Source organism: Coturnix japonica, chromosome 3 (assembly GCF_054131305.1).
Source record: "Coturnix japonica strain WE chromosome 3, WE-NBRP24, whole genome shotgun sequence".
NCBI lineage: Eukaryota > Metazoa > Chordata > Aves > Galliformes > Phasianidae > Coturnix > Coturnix japonica.
The window spans coordinates 18090307-18110879 of record NC_140665.1 but is presented as its reverse complement, the minus strand read 5'-3'; the positions used below and the strand labels follow the sequence as shown (position 1 = coordinate 18110879).

Genomic DNA, 20573 nt, shown 5'->3' with positions numbered 1-20573 from the left:
AGTTGATTTTGTGATTTATTATTATTATTATTTTACCTGAAAATGTGAACTTGACACACACTTGGATATTTGCTTAAATAAAGGCTCCTCTATTTTTTTGAATTGTGTCGGCTCTATTACATCTAAGATTTCTTCAATTTCACCTAAAAACATCACCTGTTTGTATGAAAGAAAAGACATCAACAAGTATGAGGATGGTTTGTATTGACAGTGTGAACAGAAACAAAACATGGCTTAAACACAAGGACACGCACAGGGCAGCACCTGGGGATCCACAGGCTTTTCTGCAGGCTGAAAGAAGGCAGCCCATGGTGCCAGTGAGCTGGATGCTCAAAAATCCATTGCTCTATATGGTATCTTAATCGGAATGCACATCTAGCACAGTTTTAACTCCACTGAGTAGCATGACAAAGAGGAGCGCTCTATAAAGTTTCAAGAGCTGCAAGTCTGTTGCAAGATCTCTTGAGAAGCGCAGCAGAGATGTGGAGCACAGCCCGGCCTCACTGCAGTGTGCAGCACAGCTCAAGAAACAGAAGAGAGAGAAGACAAAACCAACCTCTTTCTGACTGCAAGTCTTGGGCCAAAATTTGAGCAGTCCTCGGATTACCTGTATGAGAAACGAGCAAGTTAAACCAGAGCACGTTTCTGTTACAGATCTGATAAGACGGAGGAGAAAAAGAACAAGTCTGTTTTTCCCTCCAGATGGTCAATAGAAACTGAATAAGGCTAAAAGCAATTCCATGAAAATACTTTGTCTCATTTCAATGTTTACCTTTTGCTTTTGTTACCTACTCCCACTGCACCACGTACACTCACTGATAGCGTGTCGATATCATCCAAGCACCCCAAAATGAAGCTCATCTCCCTGTACGCAGACTGCCTGTTCTCTTACTTGTTCCCTCCTGACACACTCTGCAGAGCACTGCACCCTGTGGGCTTTGCAGGACAACAGAGAGCAGTGCACAGACCTCACAGCGCACAGACTGCACTAACAGCAAACAGGAGCCCTGGCTTCCACCGTACCCCTTTTTCTTCTATGATTTGAAGTGTCAAAGGCTGGAAATGATGGGAACTTACAAAGAAATTTATTTCAGTATCTACACTGGAAACTACCTCATGTAAGACTGCAAAAACCCTTTGGGAAATGTAATTGGAAAGCACGGCCCCTCAGAGGGGCAAGAGAAGAGGGAAATCACCTCTAGCAAAAGGAGCAGCAGCTGTTCCCCAGAACAGACACCTGACCCAGCACCCCACCTGAAGCACCAGCACTGGCTGAAGAAAACCCAAACTGTGTGTTTCAGACCCAGAAACCACCTTCAAGCACTGAAGAAAGACCTCAGCTTTTTTGGGACAGCAGCACTTAACAGATCGTCCCCAACTGCACAGCTTCACCTACTACGTGAATGCCTTCCACAATGCCATTTTCCCATGGTGTTTTGCCTTCCCAGCTGGCTGTTTGGCTCCCAGCTGTGTGTACTGCCACAGGTGACGTGCTGACAGGGAGTTAATGATGTCAGGTCTCACCAGATTATATCCTGGGATATGCAAACTACAAGTCTGGCTGTCGCTTCAGATGGAACTCTGCACATGAGGACTTCATATTTTATATTTCTGAAGAACAAGTTGGTACACATACGGTCTGCCAGCACCTTCCCTTCCTCCAGACAACACCAGGAAGCCAAAATCATTTCAGATGGGTTCATCTTCCAAAGAAAAGCTACTAGAACCGAACATCTCTGTAACCTGGAGCACGAATGTAGTGGTATTGAAGGCACAGAGCTGGGTCAGCTGCAACAGTCCGGTTTCCAGCAGTGGGCAATGGGTGCTGAATATACTTCATTCCCTACATGGACCCACGTTCTCAGCTTGACAAAGTAACGATATGTTACTGCTATAAAGTACGTGCCTCTACAACGTACCTATTCCTCGCACTTTAGAGGGAGTATCAGTTTCCAGCTCTTACACTGAAAAGCTGATATGTGCACATTGAAGTTCAAAGCCTTTTTTCCCAGTACTGCACAAACGTCGATCTGAATTCGTACTGTTCTCCCAGCACAAAATACACATGCTCAACACTCCTCCCAGCGCTACGAGGTTCCCATAAAGCTGACTTACACCAGCAGGCACCTGCTACACAACTTCCGCACAAGGGCTGCACATTCAGCCTGATTCTCATGACATGAAATCCCATCCATGTACAGGCTGTGGCACTCAGCAGGGTTAGGTAATGAGCTCCTGTCAGCTCTGCACACATCAAGACCATCCTAAGGCAGACTATAAGCCATAGCTACATGAGCTTGGAACACACGTCTCTCAGGGTCAGTGCAGAGGACAATTTGTGCCGGAAAAATGACAGGGAGGCACTCATGTAGCCTTCGGATGGACTTAAAATACTGCTTCACCTACAGCCCAACAAAAATCCATGTGCTATTTCATCAGTGGCCCTATCAAGTTTTAACATCTACATTTCAAGCACTTCCAGTTTCTTACACCTTCACTTACTACTTGCTTTATAAAAGAAGTCTAAGTGAACAGAAACCACACTTTCAAACCTGGGACTTTTTCCTACACTTTTCTTCTCCCCTAAAAAACACCTATGGATCATAATGAAGATATCAGATAGCGCTGCTCTGCAGCTCCAGTGACCTGCACTGAAATATGAAGTTGAAATTAAAACCAGAAAAACATGCGACTGAAAAACACTTACAGGCTCTGTTAGAGTTGTGTCTTTCTCCAGGAACTGTACAACACAATAGGCGAGCTAGAAGGTAAGTCACACAGTTATTTAAACAGACACTGGTTGACACTGCAGCATAACTAAACAGCACAGCTTATCATGACAGCATTCAGAGCATGAACAAATAAGAAAGGATAAAACCCCAACGCTGTGTTCTTCCCCCTCCCCCCCCCTGCCCAGTGACTGCTGCCCAAGGGCCTGAGGAGTGATACTGCACATTCTATACTCACTTAGTGACACACTGGTTAGTTGCTTGGCACGCAGTTAAGTGACAAACGACCATAGTTCTGCCATGTACAGAAGCCACACAATGATGGTTACACTTCTGAATTCTATCCAGATTGATTTTGAGAAATCACGGTGTGCTTCATCTCACAATGTGACCCAGACACAGAATTATTTCTGTGCATTACATGCCTGCTGCCAAACCTGAAATCAAGAGTTACCTTCTTTTCTTTCCTTTCTGAATCTGTTATCCTAAAACAGGCCATTACAATAAGCCTAACTTCCTGCTGCTGCTCATAAGGATAAGGACATGTATGTGGATTCAAAAAACAGTACGGCACACACAGACTCCACAAATTCCCATTAAGGCATTGCCGTGCCACTTATCCACTGTTCAAAGACACCAAAGGCTCAAACTGAAGCCAGCTTTAAGACTTCATCTTTTAAGGGCAGGCTCCTTGTGCTGTAGAAACACAGCAGTGAGGTTACACCTGCCAGACTGTGCTGGTTTGAGCATAACATGAAGGCAGAAACACAGTGATGGTTCTGCTCCTTCATTGCCAAGTGCTGCTTTAGTACAAAGCACTACTGCTTTGTGGGATAGGCAAGCAGCCTGCTCAACAAACCAAATGCTGCTTTCCAGTATCCAGTACAGCTGAATTTAGAGCATCCTTGTAGGTACCAATGGACGAGATTCAACATCACAGAAAATGGACAGCTTGCAGTGATGATCTATCAAGGAGACAGGTACCTTTGGCACGTGACCAGCTCCTTCATTTCACATGGCAGCCTATCACACAGTAATAAACCTCAGAGACAAGTGATCTAATTAACTCCCAATTCTCATATACAGTCTTAACTGAGCTCTCAATCCTGTTTGTACTCTATACAGTCATAATGATTTTGCTTTAATTAGAAACTCATTTCCTCATTTTGTCTATAAAGGAGCTGTATTAGCAGGCGGACTAAGTTAACAAAGCTATTTTTTAATTAGCCAAACTGAATTACTTGTAAGTTTACATCAAATGTATTCAATGTTTAAGTGCCGTTTGTCTGGCAAGAATATACATTATTCCTCCAACAAGATGAAAGGCCGCACTAAGCATGAGAATGGAAGTCAAATGAATAACTGCTGTATTCTGACAGCATGTCACGGATCTACATAATTTCTAGCTGAGCCATTGTGCATTTCTGCTGTTTCTACCCAACACCCTTCCCCCCCTCGCAATCAATAAAATAAAAATAAAATAAAAATAAAATAAAAATAAAAATAAAATAAAGCACTTCTGAAATCAGCAGCTGGCCATGCTCAGGGTTCCTTGATACACAGCATGTAGGCTACATTTAAAAAGTGATAAGAGCACAGAACAAAGGCCTGGGATTAAATGAAGCTCAGTGTGACAGACCGCCAAACAAAAAGCTTCCCACTTCAGCTGATGTGAGTTCAAATCACTGTTATGTTCCTTCACTTTTAATACACGCTAAGCATTATCTCAAAATTAATGTTTATAAACAAGATCTGCATGATGTTAAAAAGCAAATACATTTACAAATAGCTCCAGATGTTGACACTGTAATGCACGCTGCTTCAAACTTTCATTAGTTTAAATGCAAATACAAAGAAAAGCACTACTCTTAAAAACAGGTGAAAGCTTACCTGTGCGTGAAACAAAGCTAATCCCTTTGCAGTATGCATGGGAATCAGAACTTTCATAAGGAACTGTTTGTGTTCCGCTTTCAGTGGCAGTGCAAAACCATTGATAATACTGAAAACGTGAATAAGCAGAATTTACTTTTATGAAGAACTCAAAACAAAAACAAGATTTTCTTAGCAAGAAGTAAAGAATTCCTGTACATTCAGAAATGCCATTTCTGATTCTATTTCTAACCCCGGTAATTATGAAGCCATAAAATAACTTCACATATGCACAGCCTCTAAAGGTTTGGTATCGTGGCAGCCAGCTGAGAGAAGCAGAGTGGCAGCCCACTGACACTCAGGAGAGGACTTTCACCATCACCTCCTTCAGGTAAAATTATCTAAAGTAGGTTGCTGCCTAAGGATAAAGCTCATACACATCAGGAAGCTGATCCCTTTCATGCCGAATCACTTAAACACAACTTGCAGAGGAACAAAATAGATGGCATATAATTTAATTATTACAACAGCGCAGTTTGAAAATACGTTTTAAGTTTTCCCCCTAGAAGTAAAGCTTCCAAGTGGTCGTTGATTCAATAACCTTGTTGTGAGAGTCAGCCACAGAACGACAGCCCTTCGGGAAGGCCTTAGGTTTTGTTCCCCAGATTTTAGATAAACCTGAGCAAATGGAATCCCGTTTGCTTGGTTTCCATGATGACCGATCCCTTTCACAATCTGTTAAGCCACTTGTGGTTATAGTTTTCTACCATAAAACACACCTGTGTCAGCTTTGGAAAATTACTAAAAAGACACCACAAACAGCTTCCAAAGTAAGAATTAAATAACTGAATTAGTGACAAAAATAGTAACTGAGATACTTTCAAGGCTTTCATGAACACACTCTGAACAAAGTCAGCCTGCTGAAGTAAAGCATTGTGTTCAACTTGAGAGCTGAAGTTAACATTCATTTTCCAAAGCAAAGAAAACTCTGCTGGATATATTCCTCAACAAGGGAGGTCTCCTGAGAAATATTTTGCTTGCCATCTCTAAAACACACACTGAAAAAGAAGGATTTAGACTCGATATCCTAATTAGATGTTCACATGGTAACCCAGACAGGATTCAATTACATCAGTGGCTGCACTTCATCACTCATTACTGTAACAGTCTTCCCATTCCCAAAGCAAGGAAACCAAAGCAAGCATTGCCCACAGTAACATTTTGTATCTTTTCTGTCAGTTCAAACTTACCTTCCTAATATCTCAAGAAGTTCAGCAACACCATTGAAGTGCTCTGTTTCATATATAAACCTATCACAAAGAAAGACAAAAATGGAAGCAGATTCCAAGTAAATAATCTCTAACAAATTTTAGATATTTGAAAGGCAATCACAGATCCAACCCAGCTCTTTCAGTGCAGTCACAGACTACAAAGGGAAAAGTAGAATATTACTCGACCTGCACAGACATACAGACAGAGCATACCTGAGGAAAATGTTATTGATCTGTTTCCTGATGAATGCTCTTAAGCCAAGGAATTTGCCATAAATTCGATGAAGAACCGTCTTCAGGAAATCACGTTCTCGTGGGTCTTCACTGTCAAAGAGCTCCAATAACTTCAAAAATTAAATTGAAATGTATTACATTAGGAAGACTTACATTTTGTCATGCTCCTAATCGAGCTCAGCTTCATCTTTAACTTACAAAGTCTGCATTAGAAAAAACAGAACTGGTCTGACTTAATATTTTATTTAGATATCCAATGTTATTTTCAAAATCAGATTTTGAATAAAGCTGAGTTTTTAAGTGCACCCAGCAGTTTCACTTCTTTCATATTGAAAAGTCTGCATAGAGCAGGCATCAACAAAGCCATTCCAACCACTACCCTGTCAAAATAATGATGAAATTTTAAGAAGGATATTATCAAATTTGGGGTAAGTGGTTTGTACTCAGCCTTCAAGAAATTAGAATGAAGCAAATTTGTGTCATACATTTATGATTTCTTAATTGAAATCTTGTTCTACCCATTTCGATATGCTACTCATGCCTTCAAGGTTAAACACAAGCATAATTCTCTGCAGAATCGTTTTGCGAGACAAGTCTATGATAAGAATCATGCACATTTCCTTGGGGGACAGAGAGGGAGACAGATGTTTAACAGAATGCAAATGCACTAAGAACGAGCTGGGGAGGGGAGGGAAATCACCAAGTACAAGTTTCTTCATTTCTGTCTGGCTCTAATGGCAGCATTTCCCCCAACCTGTTTGGTTTTGTTAAATACATTTTCCTCCCCACAGGAACTTAGCTCCAGCAATCACTACAGCCTCCTGCTTAGTCCAGATCTGCAATCTCTCCAACACCTACACCAAGCACAGCAGGGACTGGGAAGTGCTGTTTAAGAATTGTGCTCATTTCATTTCCATATTCAGAAGGAATTTCTCAGGGTCACCACTGCACTTTCTCCCCACAGACAGCTTGGTGTATTTTGCACCATCTTTACATGAAACATCAGGAGCTAAAATACTGCAACACAGCTCTGAAGAACTGTACGCCAGTCGGTGACTTGGACACGCACATACCAATGCTCAGCAGCAGATTCAGGTTAGAATTTTGTATGAAAGTTGAACAAAACAGAGAAGAAGGGAACACCTACAAACAAGAACAGCAAACCCAAAGAAGCAAGCATTTAAGCAGTCACTGAAGGCAGCAAGTGGAAGCATTCATCTACGTTTTCACTTCTCACTGCTGTACTGTGACAGCCTCTTCACACTCAAGCTTTAAAAAATGAGCATTTGGGCACAGTAAAAATCCCCAGTGAGGTAACCTTGGACAAGAAATGTTAGAGTATCACCCAGCCCAATGTGAGGTGTGACATCCTACTTCATTTTTCTTCATAGTTACTTCGTGCGGTGAATCAACTTTACACTATTTTCTCATGAGCTTTCTCATTTAATTTTCCTTCTGCATATAATACACCACAAGATGAGAATGACACCATCCAGTAATAACTCAGCACATGTTGGAACACATTTCACGTACATTCAGCTACTTATTCATCGGAAAAACAATTTTGCTGTAAGATTTCCCATCGTAAATCTCCATGAAGAAAACAAACATGAAAGCACTACACCAGTGCCATTGGCACGCTGCTGATTTGACTGGAGGTAAGTTACTAATCATTAAAACACAGCTTACATTAACAAAAAATAAAAATCTTGCATTGCAAAGCAAAGATGCTAATACCTGAAAACAAAGCGTTTCTGCAGTTGCTAATTACTAATTATTGTCTGCGCAGCAGACATTGTTTGGCAGAAATCACTGTTGAAACAACTGGAATTGAACCCTCTGTCAGAGTGAAAGCTTTTTAGTATCGCCTCATCTGAACAACCAGCAGTTATGCCTGAGAGGCAATCTTTAACTCTGAGGTAGGAAACCTGGCTACTTACCTGCTGTACAAATTTCTGGTCAATGAATCTCTTTGCAATGCTGGGCTGAAAATCCGGGCTTTCCAAAAATCTTAGGAAAAATTCATACACCAACTGCAAAGAGCAAAGTGAGAATTTTGAACAAGTCAGTAAGTGCACCGTGGTATGGATCTTATCCCCTACTCGAGTCACTGGGGCTGTTCACGTACTTAACATCTACGCATGAAAACCGTCATGGCCTCTAGTGCAATTTACTGTAAGCACCAAATGCATTTTAATTCCCAGAAGATTCTAAGCTTAATAAATCAATAACCAAAAATACCACTCCACAGCAAAGTAGAAGTATTACACAAATTCACATTTCCTACTGCATTAAGAGTGTATTATGTAGAAATAAGTTACCAAACACTTCTAAACAGAGGGTAAAATTAAGTGTTCTAACAGCATCTAACTCCCTAAAATCAGATTCGGAAAAGTTTGCTCGGTGCTCCTGAAGACTGGTTTCAGATTTAAGCAACTAAAATGGTCACACTGATAAAGCTGAAGAAATACATACAAACTGTAGTGCTTAGCACGGCATTACATATTCTGTATTCTATACTCCAGGCACTCCATTCAAACAGTAAGACCTCCTGCAGATTTACCTTCAATATCCTGTATATTCTGCAGTATATTCTTTCTATTGACTTCAAGTCCCCAGTTCACTATGATCCCATACAGACCACAGACAGAGAGGAGATGGAGGCAGCAAAGGCCTGAAGCAGCAGAGCAAGGCACAAAAATGGCAGAGCACAAGTCCCACACTATTGGATTCAACACAAGTCCAAGACAAACTTGTGTATCCATAACAGTGGCAGGGGGGAGAGAACACATGCAACCTTCCAACTTATAAAACATAGTTCAGGCATCTCATAAGGAAAGATATCTTCAGATTAGCTGCATTCAGGGCCTCATGTTTTCAATGCCTATTTCTCAACTCAGGAATAGTTAAATTGTAAGCAATAATACTAAAGCACACTTTAAATAAATACAAACATACTGCCTGGACTGCAGAGGTAACAGATAGAGGCACGTATTTCAACAATTTTCACTTAGAAGAGGTACTAAACCACAGCTAATCCATCTCTTTCAAGCTAGAAATTCGATAAATGTGTCAGTGGTTTGTACTGAAATGGGACACATGACCGGAAGGAGGTTAACAGGGTACCATGGGAATTCATGCTGGAATTAAATTTCATTGTGTATTGAATTTGTACAGTTCATCTTTCTATCAACGAACACAACAAGAATAGTTAACTGAAAGCTGCTGGAATGGAGCCACAATATTGGAAGCTATTGCTTGATTTAAAAAAAATAAAATAAAAAAGAACAAACATCAGGTTATCAGTAAGAAAAGGACAAGGTAGATACAGGATGAAACTAAAAGACTACAAAGTCAGTCAAAGAGATAAGAAAAAGCTCTACTAAGGAACAGCAAGCTTTGAAGGTGAGAGAAGGATCGGATACTAGTTCTGATTATTAGAATGACAAAGTTTCGCAGCTACACAGCAAAGCCACAGCAATGACAAATGAAATGCTGGGATTTTCCAATAAGATAATGACAAAACACAGAGAGATGTGAAGTACCATACATGCTAGAGAAAACATTCAGACCTGAAAGGATACAGAGGAGCCACAAGAATGGCCATGGGCCAGAGTACCAATTGTTATGAGCCAAGACTAAATAGGTCTGTTTTGTTTACCCTAAAGGAAGGCAGGGAGGGAGGACAATTATGGCTCCTTTCCATAAATAGATATGGGAACTGGGATAAACACCCAGCAGAAGAACAAGGCTAAAGCATAATGCCCTAGCAGAGCCATGGAATAAATCAATATTAATGCCAGATTCTCAATATCTGATGACATGGCATCTCTCATTTCGAGTACAGAGAAGATCCATCAGTAACCATGTGAATGCTCTGAATAATCCAGGCAACTCCGGAAGCACCACTGTTGCTACCGTACTTAAAGAGAGAACTTTCAGAAAAAAACAAAACATTTAATGCTCAAAAAGCCACATACAGTTACTCAAACCACACTTAAAAATGTACAGATAGTAAAAGGAAGCAAAAAATCTTGAGATTCCTTGGGAAATTTAGGAAACTATCCATAGTGTCACAAGCTGTAATGGCCATTTCTGGATAACTCAGCCTCTTCCTTTTCCCCTACAGTAGTGCTTGAAAACAGAAGCATAATCCTAAGTACCAGTAAGGGGAACAAGGATGGGTTCTAGACACAACAGATACTGGCTACTTCAACCTTGGAAAAAAACAAACAAACCAACCAAATAAAGAGACCGGTATGTTTAACCTTCCTGAGCACAACTGAAATGTTACCATTTGGAATACTAAATCATGGGGAGAATTGCTGGATTTAGTAGTTTCAGTTCTCCCAGTCGGTCTGTTTGGGTAAAAGAATTATGACAAATAACCTGTTCTATTTCAGTGATTCGCTGTTCATTGTTGTAGAGACCACTAGAACACTATTGCTTTGAGCTAACAATTCCACCATCTACCTACAGCTCCCTAAGCCCAGAAACACAGGGTGGTTCTAATGCCACCTTGTTCAGTCTAGGCTGGTTGCTACAGACACCTTGAATGTAACTTTAAAGCTTCGTCTTTCAAGTGACTCTAGTTTTTACTCAAGGTCTATGCTCTTTTGTAGTGACTACACTTGCTGCTAGTAACTAACTACGTTATTATCTGTAATGTTATGTTACAGTGAAATAACAAATTCAAGAAGACAGAGAACAGTAGAGCCAGAAAACTGGCTATGTGACAGACAACAATTCTACTGTTCCAGGATGGAGAACTGAAGGAGAACTAATAGAGAGAAAAACACAAGCTACTTCCATTGTGCCGCACTGAGCAAATCTATTCCGAGGACCAGAATGATCAACTGCAGGAGCAGGAAATCCACAATCAGCAATCAGATAGCCTGGCCAAAACTCATTTAGAAAAGGACAGAGGAAAAAGCCCAAAAATAAAATTTCAAATGATAACAAACACCACAGAGCTCTTCCACTTTCTCATAGATGAACCTAAAGCACAAAGTGAAATGGTCACAGAAACAACAAGACTTTTTCCCTGTAAGAACTATAGTTCACTCATGTCCTAAAATGAACTGAGCAAACATTTACAAATTTTATTCCTGGGAGACAGGAGCATTTGGAAGTCAAATGACGCCTCTCCAGACTTCAGGAGATATTTGCATAGCCTTTGCGCAACATCCCCCCTACAGGGGATACACATGCCCCATGTAAGGACATAAAATATCTTCATGCAGTATTTTAAGGACAGAGGGTAGCAGACAGCATATGGATACTTAGCAACTATTGATCTACTCTCTATTAGAAGTTGCTACACATCTGAGTACCCGATATCTGAACATGGATGATGACATGTGATTTAGGATTGTTCAGCTTTTAACAGATAATTGAGAAAAAATATCACCAGTAAATCTATCATTGATACAGAGATGCCATAAAAATCACAAGATTGATAGAGGAGAACAACAATAGAATAACTAACCTTCTGTTAGTAAACAATGCCTATATTGTAAAGTTCTTGAACAGAGGGAGTGAAGAATGAGGAGATATCTATTTCTTGCTCAAAAGACAAATAAAAGCTACTGCTCTGTTTTTGTTATTGTGACGACAAACTGAATTGTTTACATTCACTTAATATTTTATTGAAACCATACAAAAATTCATCAGGTACAGAAAACAAACCTCCTAAATAAAGAACATAATTACCCAGAACATCCATACATATCCATATATCTTTAAGACATATAGATACACACACCACACTTTAACACTACATATCACTCAAAACAAGGAAGAGTGTTTAAACAATATGGAATGCTTGTGTTTTGCCATATTCCTGCAAGTAAGAAAAACACATTTTTCCCTTTTCCAAGTATAAAAACCTCAGTTATGTTTTTATAAAACCACTTCTGACTTTTGGTACCAAAGGTACAAAATTATTCAGTTATCTATTCACAGTTTGTGCCTTAAAAGGAGGCTTGACAATCAAGGAATCCCATACCTGTATGTGGGGCCATGAGGCTTCAAGAGTTGGCTCATCTTCTTCTGGATCAAAATCTGGGTTATCACTAGGTGGAAGTGTTCTGAAAATATTAGAACTAATCTGAAATAGAAAAAAATACATATTAGTGGAATCAATTCTTCGCTTCCACAGACCACACAGAGTAAGGTACTGCCTTTGTCTTAAAATTACACAAAGTAACACCAGCTAAAGAAAAAAAAAAATTACCAACCTTTCTTTACACTCAAGATGTTCTTCACTCATAAGAAAAAACATAAGAATTACTTACAGTTTTTTACCTTCAATAACTTCAAGAAAATTCAAGGTTTTGGGAAGTCAAGCGTAGCTAACAATTGTAACCTTTTGATCTAGCAAAGTAACTTTGAAAAACTAACAAAGATGGCTACCACGTTGCTTTAAGTATGACCTAGTCATGTCAAATCAATTTCAAGGGAACTGATTTAAAAGGAGGTTTTTTAACTGTACGCAGGTCTGGATAGAAGACCCATCTTTCAGATGTCAAAAGAAAAATAAATGTCATGTCATCTGCCAAACGCAACACACTGGATTTTAAATCATTTCAACATGAACAATAGAGAACACAAAGTTAATTTCATTTCTGCATTTTCCGCAGTTCTCTCAGGAACACATTTAGCCCAGTTTTTCCAATTAAATTTCAAACTCATTAGCCTTTTCAATCAAATCTGTTTCAAATAGCTGCTATCCACCCAACCCTACTAAACACAAAAGAAAGAGCATTTGACAGTTTGCAGCAAATGCTACTGCACAGCTTCCATGGAGTCTCCAAAGTGTTTGAAGGATCTTGCAAAAGGACACAAAAAGATCCAGAAGTCACCCAGCTGGCTCTGCACAGAAGAATCAGCTGCTTCATTAAACAAAATACAAAGCTATTGCATACACTGACTTCTCAATTCTTCCTATGCCCTTCATTCCATTCCCTGTTACTGTCTCCTGCTGGCACACATTAAAGCTGCAGACACTGCAGCTCTAGACTAGAAGGTCAGTGATGTTCTGTATGGATGGGCATCGGAACGCCATCTCCTCACAGCTCTCCGCACAGCAGGAAAGAAACACTGCAGTTTGTTGTGTGGTCTTGTAAAACATAAGGGACACGAGTAAAATTGGCTGGGGTGGGAGAAAATGGGAGCCTGAGAGAATGCGGATTTTCATCAAACCCAAAAACCAAGTCTTGGTTCTGTTACTTGACAATGACTACTCCTATCAGATATGCAAGAAGGTAACCACGAAAAACATTCAAATCAATCCCCTACCAAGGCTCACCTACATCTGCCTGCAAGACTCATGGTAACGTCTCTTGAAAATGCACCCTGTTATTTCTAGATGCATCTTGCCAGACGGAATCGGTTAACCTTTTAGCACAGAGCTTCAGTTTCCATACAGAATACAACAATTTTGAGACACAGAGTAACAATTACCAAACATGTCTATGTTGCAGAAAAATAGCAACTTCTATTATTTAAAACAGCCCTTCTCATTCCTAAGTAAGGGGAGGGTATTATCCCAAAACAGTGATTTTAAACACACAAACCATAACAGAGTTCTACAGGCTTTTCTAGCTCCATCAGCTTTTACAGAACCCCAGCAACCTCAGAAACTACTGTAAAGTGGCCTCTGAAAATGTACCAGTTGAAGCATTAAGATAAAGCATTTTTTTATTATTATTATCAGCTCTGAAATAGAAAAGAATCTCCTACTTCCCACTGCTTCCCAAAGAAGCGATCATCTGGAGAGACACCAGATTCAGTTCTCATTTCACAGCATGCAGATAGTGATATGTGATACCTTTTGAAATTCGGAATACACTGCTGCTAGGATAATCCATAATCCATTTACATTAGATTTCTATGTGCTGGTGTAGAATGAAGGGAGGTTGGTAGACAAACGAGAATGAAGCAGAAATGGGGGCTGGAGGGATGTTTCTGCTGTGCTCCCAAACTCACTATGTTTTAGAGCTTTCCAAGTTCCCACTGATTTAAAACTCATAGAAAGATTCATTATGCTAAACTCTAATTTGCTGTTATCTTCAGAGTACTACCAAGAATGTCCAAACTGAGAAGCTGCTAGTTTTAGACAACCTAGCAGGGAGCTGTGCTACCCCTTCTAAACTACCTGCATGCAAAATTCTTCCTCACATCTTAAACCAAAGACTTCAGAAACAGAATTTACATAAAAGTCAGGCTGCCAGGGACACCAAAAAATAACTGACAGCATATGCCCTGCACATCTGGCTAAACAGATATACATCATTCAGACCTTGCTCCATCCTTGGCAGCCTGAAAAGATACCGCTATCATTTCAACCAGTGCTCTGCACCTCAGAGCAGAGTAGGGTCACTTTCACAAGGCACAAGTGTGGGGTGCTGGCTAAGCAGCTGTCACAGTACCAGAGTTCACGCCGAAACAAGGAATGCTAGGAGACCTCCTCACCTGCACAGATCTCAGCTCTGGATACCTGTAAGGTATTGCTGACTTTGCCTCACCAAAACACAGGTAATTCCAATGAAATTACCTTCACCTCTGCTCCTGCAGCTGACTCATCGCTCACCTCAGATGGTTCAGAGAATCAGAGATTCAGGCTGTGATTAACAGTTTCCCATACACCTTCAAACTATGCAAAAACCTCCAATTCTTTTTCTTTTAATGCATTAACACTGAAAACAAATGCTTGACAAAAATAAAGATTTTTTTTTTTTTTTCCAAATCTCATAGAAGCTACAAAGAAAGGCCTCAAACTTGACACACACGTTATTTGTAGATTGGGATAGACCCATCCAGGGCTCTTTCAGAAAGCTGGTACTTAGTCCTAATTCATAGCAAAGACCTTTTCTGCTGCCAGTTGCCAGGGAGACTAGAAATACTGTTCAGGCTTGGAGAGGTCTTTTGTCTCAAGCTCTGAAAAAGCTCTCATTGAGCATTTAAGGCCTTCTTCATTTTCTGTCATTTTAAGAGAGAAAAGGAGATGGAAATTTCTTGGAAGGAAGAATAAGCATCCACAGAGCCCAGTCATTTGCACAGCAACAATAACCTCAAAAGAACAGCCTAACACAGTATCTCCAAGAAAGGGAAACAACTCCAGTATAAAAGGAAATCTCTTCACCCTTCAGCAAGTATGATAGGCTAGTTAGTGTACTCTTTCTTCTAACAAGAGGCTGAAGAGGACACAGGCAGAAAAGGGTTCAGGCTTGGTGCCACCAGCAGTGGGAAAAGAAGAAAAAAAAAGAAAAGCCAAGAAATAGGTGGACATTCTCTGTCCCCTACAGTCTTGGATAAAAACCATTTAGTATGGAAACACAGCACCTCTTTAAAAACAATACTACACACACACAAAAAAGCGTCCTAGATCTTTTGTAAAGCTTAACAAGTATCCTGTGAAACAGCCAAAACAATCAGCAGAGTTTCAATAATCTGTTTCAACAGTCTTAGCCCTTCATTATAATGGTACAGTTCCTGTGCTTACTTATAGTAAAGACCGTCCTGCTGCTCACAGAAAGAAAAAAGCATTGAGGGAAAAAACCAACATGCTTCAATGCTTCAGCATATAGAAAATGATAAAAGCTGCAGGCGGTGTGCTTGAAACTGTTCTGCTTACCTACTCCACAGTTACTTCTGAGGTCAGCAACGTGCACATGTAAGCTTAACCAAAGTTTACACAACTGTGAGCCTAAGCACAAGGGGGATTCAACACGTCCTTTTTTAAGTTCAGATCTTTAGACAAATCCATTCTGGCAATATTCTGAAACATTTTTCAAGTCCTTCAGTTGTGTTCCCTGCACTCATAGTATACATACACATAGTAAAATGACCTCAGTAGCATTTTAAAACGTGTATTAAAAATCTAGCAATGTCAGCAGATAATGGGCACATATTTTGTTGCTTATTCAACAAACCATTTGCTGAAATGCCACAGTACAAGTCATTCTGTAGTTTACAACTCAAAAGAAGCACTTAAGCTTATCCAGCGCAGCTCTCTAAGGCCCAAACAGTACTAACAAACAGCCACAGTGTGTATTTACTATATACAGACAGTTTCTCACACTGATAAACCCTTCTGTCAACATTAGCACCCACAAGAATCCTTACCAGAAGACTTCATGCTACCATTCCACTGAGATTCTTAAGTAAACAAGGACAGGTAGCACTGAAATATTTCCATTTTCTGAATGAGAATGACTTCAAAGCATACACAAAATGCAAACACCTGCAATATACCAATTCCTTCATTTTAATTACCCTAGAAGCATCGTACTTAAGCTAATAAATAAAACATTCAAGTTGTGTTGCTTTTTAATTTTGTTACTTTTTACGAGCCTTTCTAAATAATCCTGTAAACCAAGATACCATTAATAAATGATACTGTGTTTTATAAGCAGAAAAAACCGACAGCAACTCTGAGTTAGATGCCATCACAACTGCAAACCGGTTCATTGAGGACACTTCATTCAGTTCCAGACTCTACTTACCATTTTCACTATGTCAGCATAAGCTGATTCAACAATCACCCCACGATTCGTTGAAACATATTCAACTAGTTCATTCAGTGTCGCTCTCTTAATTTCTTTGCCTCTCAGGTCTGAAACAGAGTCCATGAAGTCAAAGACGACGCAACACTGCTGCAACTTCTGACAAAAAAGATCTTGCTGTTCATTGGAGGTGGCATCTGTAGAAAACCAAAAAACAACAAACACTGAGGTCCACAAAAGGAAATTCAGTTCACTAAAATTTGCATAATCTGTCAGATTTGCATAACCTGTCAGTATGTTGTACAACCAGTGAATTAATAAGCGAAGCAATACTGTGAAAAGAGAAAGACACTCAAAGTATCTGTTTAAGTATGTTACAGTGGCTCATCATTCCAAACTTGTATTTCATGGAATCCCAAATGAATGCAAGGCAGTAAATGTATACATAGAAAACAAGTGAATTAACTTTATTTGAAATGCACAGGCTTCAGTAAGTACCAGCTCTCCCTCACCAAAAGTCACATACACAAGCAGTGCATCATACTAACCTCTCATTCATCCGATTTATCTCATTCTGTTCCCTAATCCTTTATTATATAACCTGCTTAAACGCTGTAAAATCAGCTTTGAAGGAACTTTGTCTTTTTTTTTTGTAACCCCGACGCAACATACTTCACATACTTTTGATACCATGTGATGAATGTTTCCCTTGAGAATCAACTCCAATATCTCAAAAGGATTAACCCCAAATTTTGACATTTCGGTCTAAGTTATTTATTACAGTCTTAGTCATGTAAGGTTCTACAGCTTCTTTTGGCCTATTAGAGCAATGTGTTTGCCTACAACTTGGCATTTTCATTTTATAGTGTGGGTTCTCTAATAGCCAATAAGCAAAACTCCTCCATTAGTATTTCACGCTAGCTGTACATCAGCTAGATTACTGAGTAATGTGTACTATATAAAATATAACAAACCCTGACAATGTTTGAAGGCAGCCATGGCTTTAATTGAGAGATCAGATGAATGTCACAGTGCCCAGGACAATGCTGAGAACCCAGGTGCCCTTTGTCTGGCTTTCTTTTTTTTTTGAGTTCCTTGAACTGTCAGGCTTCTTCTCAGCCACTCCAGCAACACAGCACCACCTCATCTATCAGTCATTGGGATTCCACTTGTTCTGGTGGAAAAAAAAAATGTATTCCCTATTTCATCTGGGAGTAAGGAATGCTTTTCCCCCATAAAACGTCCAAGACCTGCCTACATGCAGACAACCTAATCCCTTAGTTTCATTCATCCCCTGTAGTATTTGTTTTAGCACTGCTGCTTCATCAGAATGAAGAAGACAAGGAAAAGACAACAGCCCTGTAACACCACTGAAAATCTTAAGCCTCATTTTAAAGGTTGGCAAAACACAGAAGGATCTCATGCTTCTCTTTACCATTCTAGGATTATTCTAAATTAGCAAGCTTTAAAATTTGTAAGTTTAGTGACTCAAACACGTTTTGCTGATGTCAGTTCCTCAAGTTTCTCAGCAATCACCTTCCATTTCCAACAGTCAGCAATGGTTTTAACATTCACATCTGATAGAATCCTTTCATTTCCTTGCAAAAAAAGAAGTTATCGCTAAAATAGACTAAATGCAAAATCCCAAGTGCTTGCTGCGTTCCACCATCAGAGCACTGTACTGTCTTCCCCTTTGCCATCTGACAGTGAGAGTCCTATTACCTGAGCACAACAGCTTCAGGGATCTTGTAAGAAAGCTGACAGTTATTATTCACTCGTAAAGAACAATCCATATTATTGTACAGTCATTCTGATACTTGGACCATTTCTTCCGGAGAAAAACTTGCAAAAGATGCTTGTTGCTCACAGATATCAACAGTTCACACGAAAGAAAAGATGTGAATCGTTCCTCTGTGCAAAATAATGAGCATCAGCTGTAAAAACATTTGTAAGTTACATAACATTTCAGCTCAAATCTTCTAATATTCTGCAGCAGATTGCATGAGTAAGTGCTGTATCATAGCAACAAAGCAATAACAGTGACATGCCGAGGAGAAAATCCAAAAAGCTGAGCTAAAGGAACCGACACAGGACGCGTTTATTTCTGATAGTAACCCCAAGCACACAGCCAGCCTCAGGACTCACATCTCCTCTAACTCTGCCTCACTACAAACCCAGCTGTATTCCACATTACAAAAGCCCAGCAGGAAGAGGCAGCACGTGTTGCATTTGGTTGATGGTCAATAAAATGAAGCCTTATTCAAAAACCAGTAGATGTCACCTGAATACTTGCAATAGTGGTAAAAGCAAATTCAAGTCCTAACGCTGAAATCAACTAACAGGAATTCAGGAAAAATAATAAAATCACTTATTAATTTCCTTCGAATAGCAAAGAAATCTCCATATTAGGCACTTTAATTTAGATATTAGAGAAACAGGGATTGTATCTCTCTGACCACACACCAGTCCATTCCATTAGCAATCCAATCTAGCTTAGCTAGACATTTCTCCAGATGAAAAACCGATTCATTAATCAGTTTTGTTCCTTGTGCCACTCAGAACCAAACTGAAGGAGGTATTTCCTTCTACACATCTATTTTCCACAATGACACGGGGAAATCATATAAAAGTGACTTCTGCAAGAGATAAAAACGATGTGCAACCACCATAATCAATAAAGTAAGATGACAGGCAGCTCTGCTGGATCAGCACTACCTGCCTCCACCAGTGCAGGACCTGCTTGACACACAGCACACCTATGCCAGGAATGTTAGGAGAGGTGCCCTGGTAAGCCCCTGGGATGTGGGAAAGCTCCTTTGTCAGATAGCCTTCTGACCTCCTAACGCCTTGTCCTGAACTCTGTTTGACTATCAGCACAAGAGAATCTAGGCACTACCACAGTAAAGTCATGTTGCAATAGTGTATTCCAGTTCTGTGAATGAAAACCTGCGCCACCTAACTTCAACACCACCAGAGCTTGTAGCTTTAGTAGTTTAACAACCGGCAGGGTGATTTTTAAACTAGTTTCATTTTAAATTCTGTGTAGATTTATACCATCCATCTGAAGTCAAAGACAGCTGCTTACCCTAAATAGCATGAGGGCCATACACTACAATGCAGGTTCAAAGCAGGCAGTGGATGCTTCAAGAAAACAGCCTTGTTGGCAGGCTGTACTTTGAAGTGACAAAATACAACAAACCCTGAATTCTATTACCAGCACGTTCCGAAATTGCTGTATGTTGTTGGAAAAGTCACTTAAAAGAAGGGCAGGGAGGAGAGAAGGAAGAAAACAAAACACAGGGAAGTCTAAAGCACAAAAACAGAGCAAAGACATTTAATCCTGCTTGGAAGTGTGTCATGACACATACATTAATAATAAAAACCAGAAAATGGCCTACACAACATCTGATCCAGGTGATCAAAATCCAATTGCCTCGGCTTTGTTTTCTAGAGGCTGCATGGTAGAAGCACAAGTCAGGAAATTCTTTAAATCTATTCCTATATCCGTTGAAAGGCTGTTAGTAGATCTCAGGTACTTGGGAAGGCAGTAATGAAATTTTAGGCAATTTGATTACAGACAGTAGCCATGATATCAATAAACTAAGTGTGTTAATACTTGTGAGGTTAGCAATCTAAGTCTGAGCAAAGTACTGAAAAGTTAAATATATTCATTTATATTTAAGGAGGATACAACAAAAATATAGATAGGGACTTGACAATCGCTGACCTACCTCAGCAGCACTTAACTGGAGACAACACGAATGTATCAGTAGCCAGGAGCTACAGTGACATCTTCTCACAGTATGTTTATTTCATATGTTTACAGGCACTTCTCTTGGAAGGAAAAGAAGGATACTTCTCCTTTCTAAATGTAATTGTTTACCCAAGACCTCCTGTGCGAAGCCGCAGAACTTAACACAACCCTCGCTGCAGCAGAAGCAGGATCTAAACCCACAAACGCT

General features: G+C 39.9%; 1 protein-coding gene across 3 annotated transcripts in view; it reads right to left on the bottom strand.

The window, feature by feature from the left end:
- The window catches only part of PPP2R5A (protein phosphatase 2 regulatory subunit B'alpha), a 35544-nt gene that overhangs the window by 3185 nt on the left and 11786 nt on the right, over positions 1-20573 (bottom strand). For all 3 annotated transcript variants that reach the window (XM_015857311.2, XM_015857312.3, XM_015857313.3), the window contains exons 2-10: positions 16612-16808; positions 12111-12212; positions 8044-8136; positions 6083-6213; positions 5849-5908; positions 4620-4728; positions 2708-2761; positions 557-607; positions 37-156 (exon numbers count right to left, since the gene is read on the bottom strand). In XM_015857311.2, the coding sequence (XP_015712797.1) occupies positions 37-156; positions 557-607; positions 2708-2761; positions 4620-4728; positions 5849-5908; positions 6083-6213; positions 8044-8136; positions 12111-12212; positions 16612-16808 (917 nt within the window). The remainder of the gene's footprint in view (positions 1-36; positions 157-556; positions 608-2707; positions 2762-4619; positions 4729-5848; positions 5909-6082; positions 6214-8043; positions 8137-12110; positions 12213-16611; positions 16809-20573) is intronic.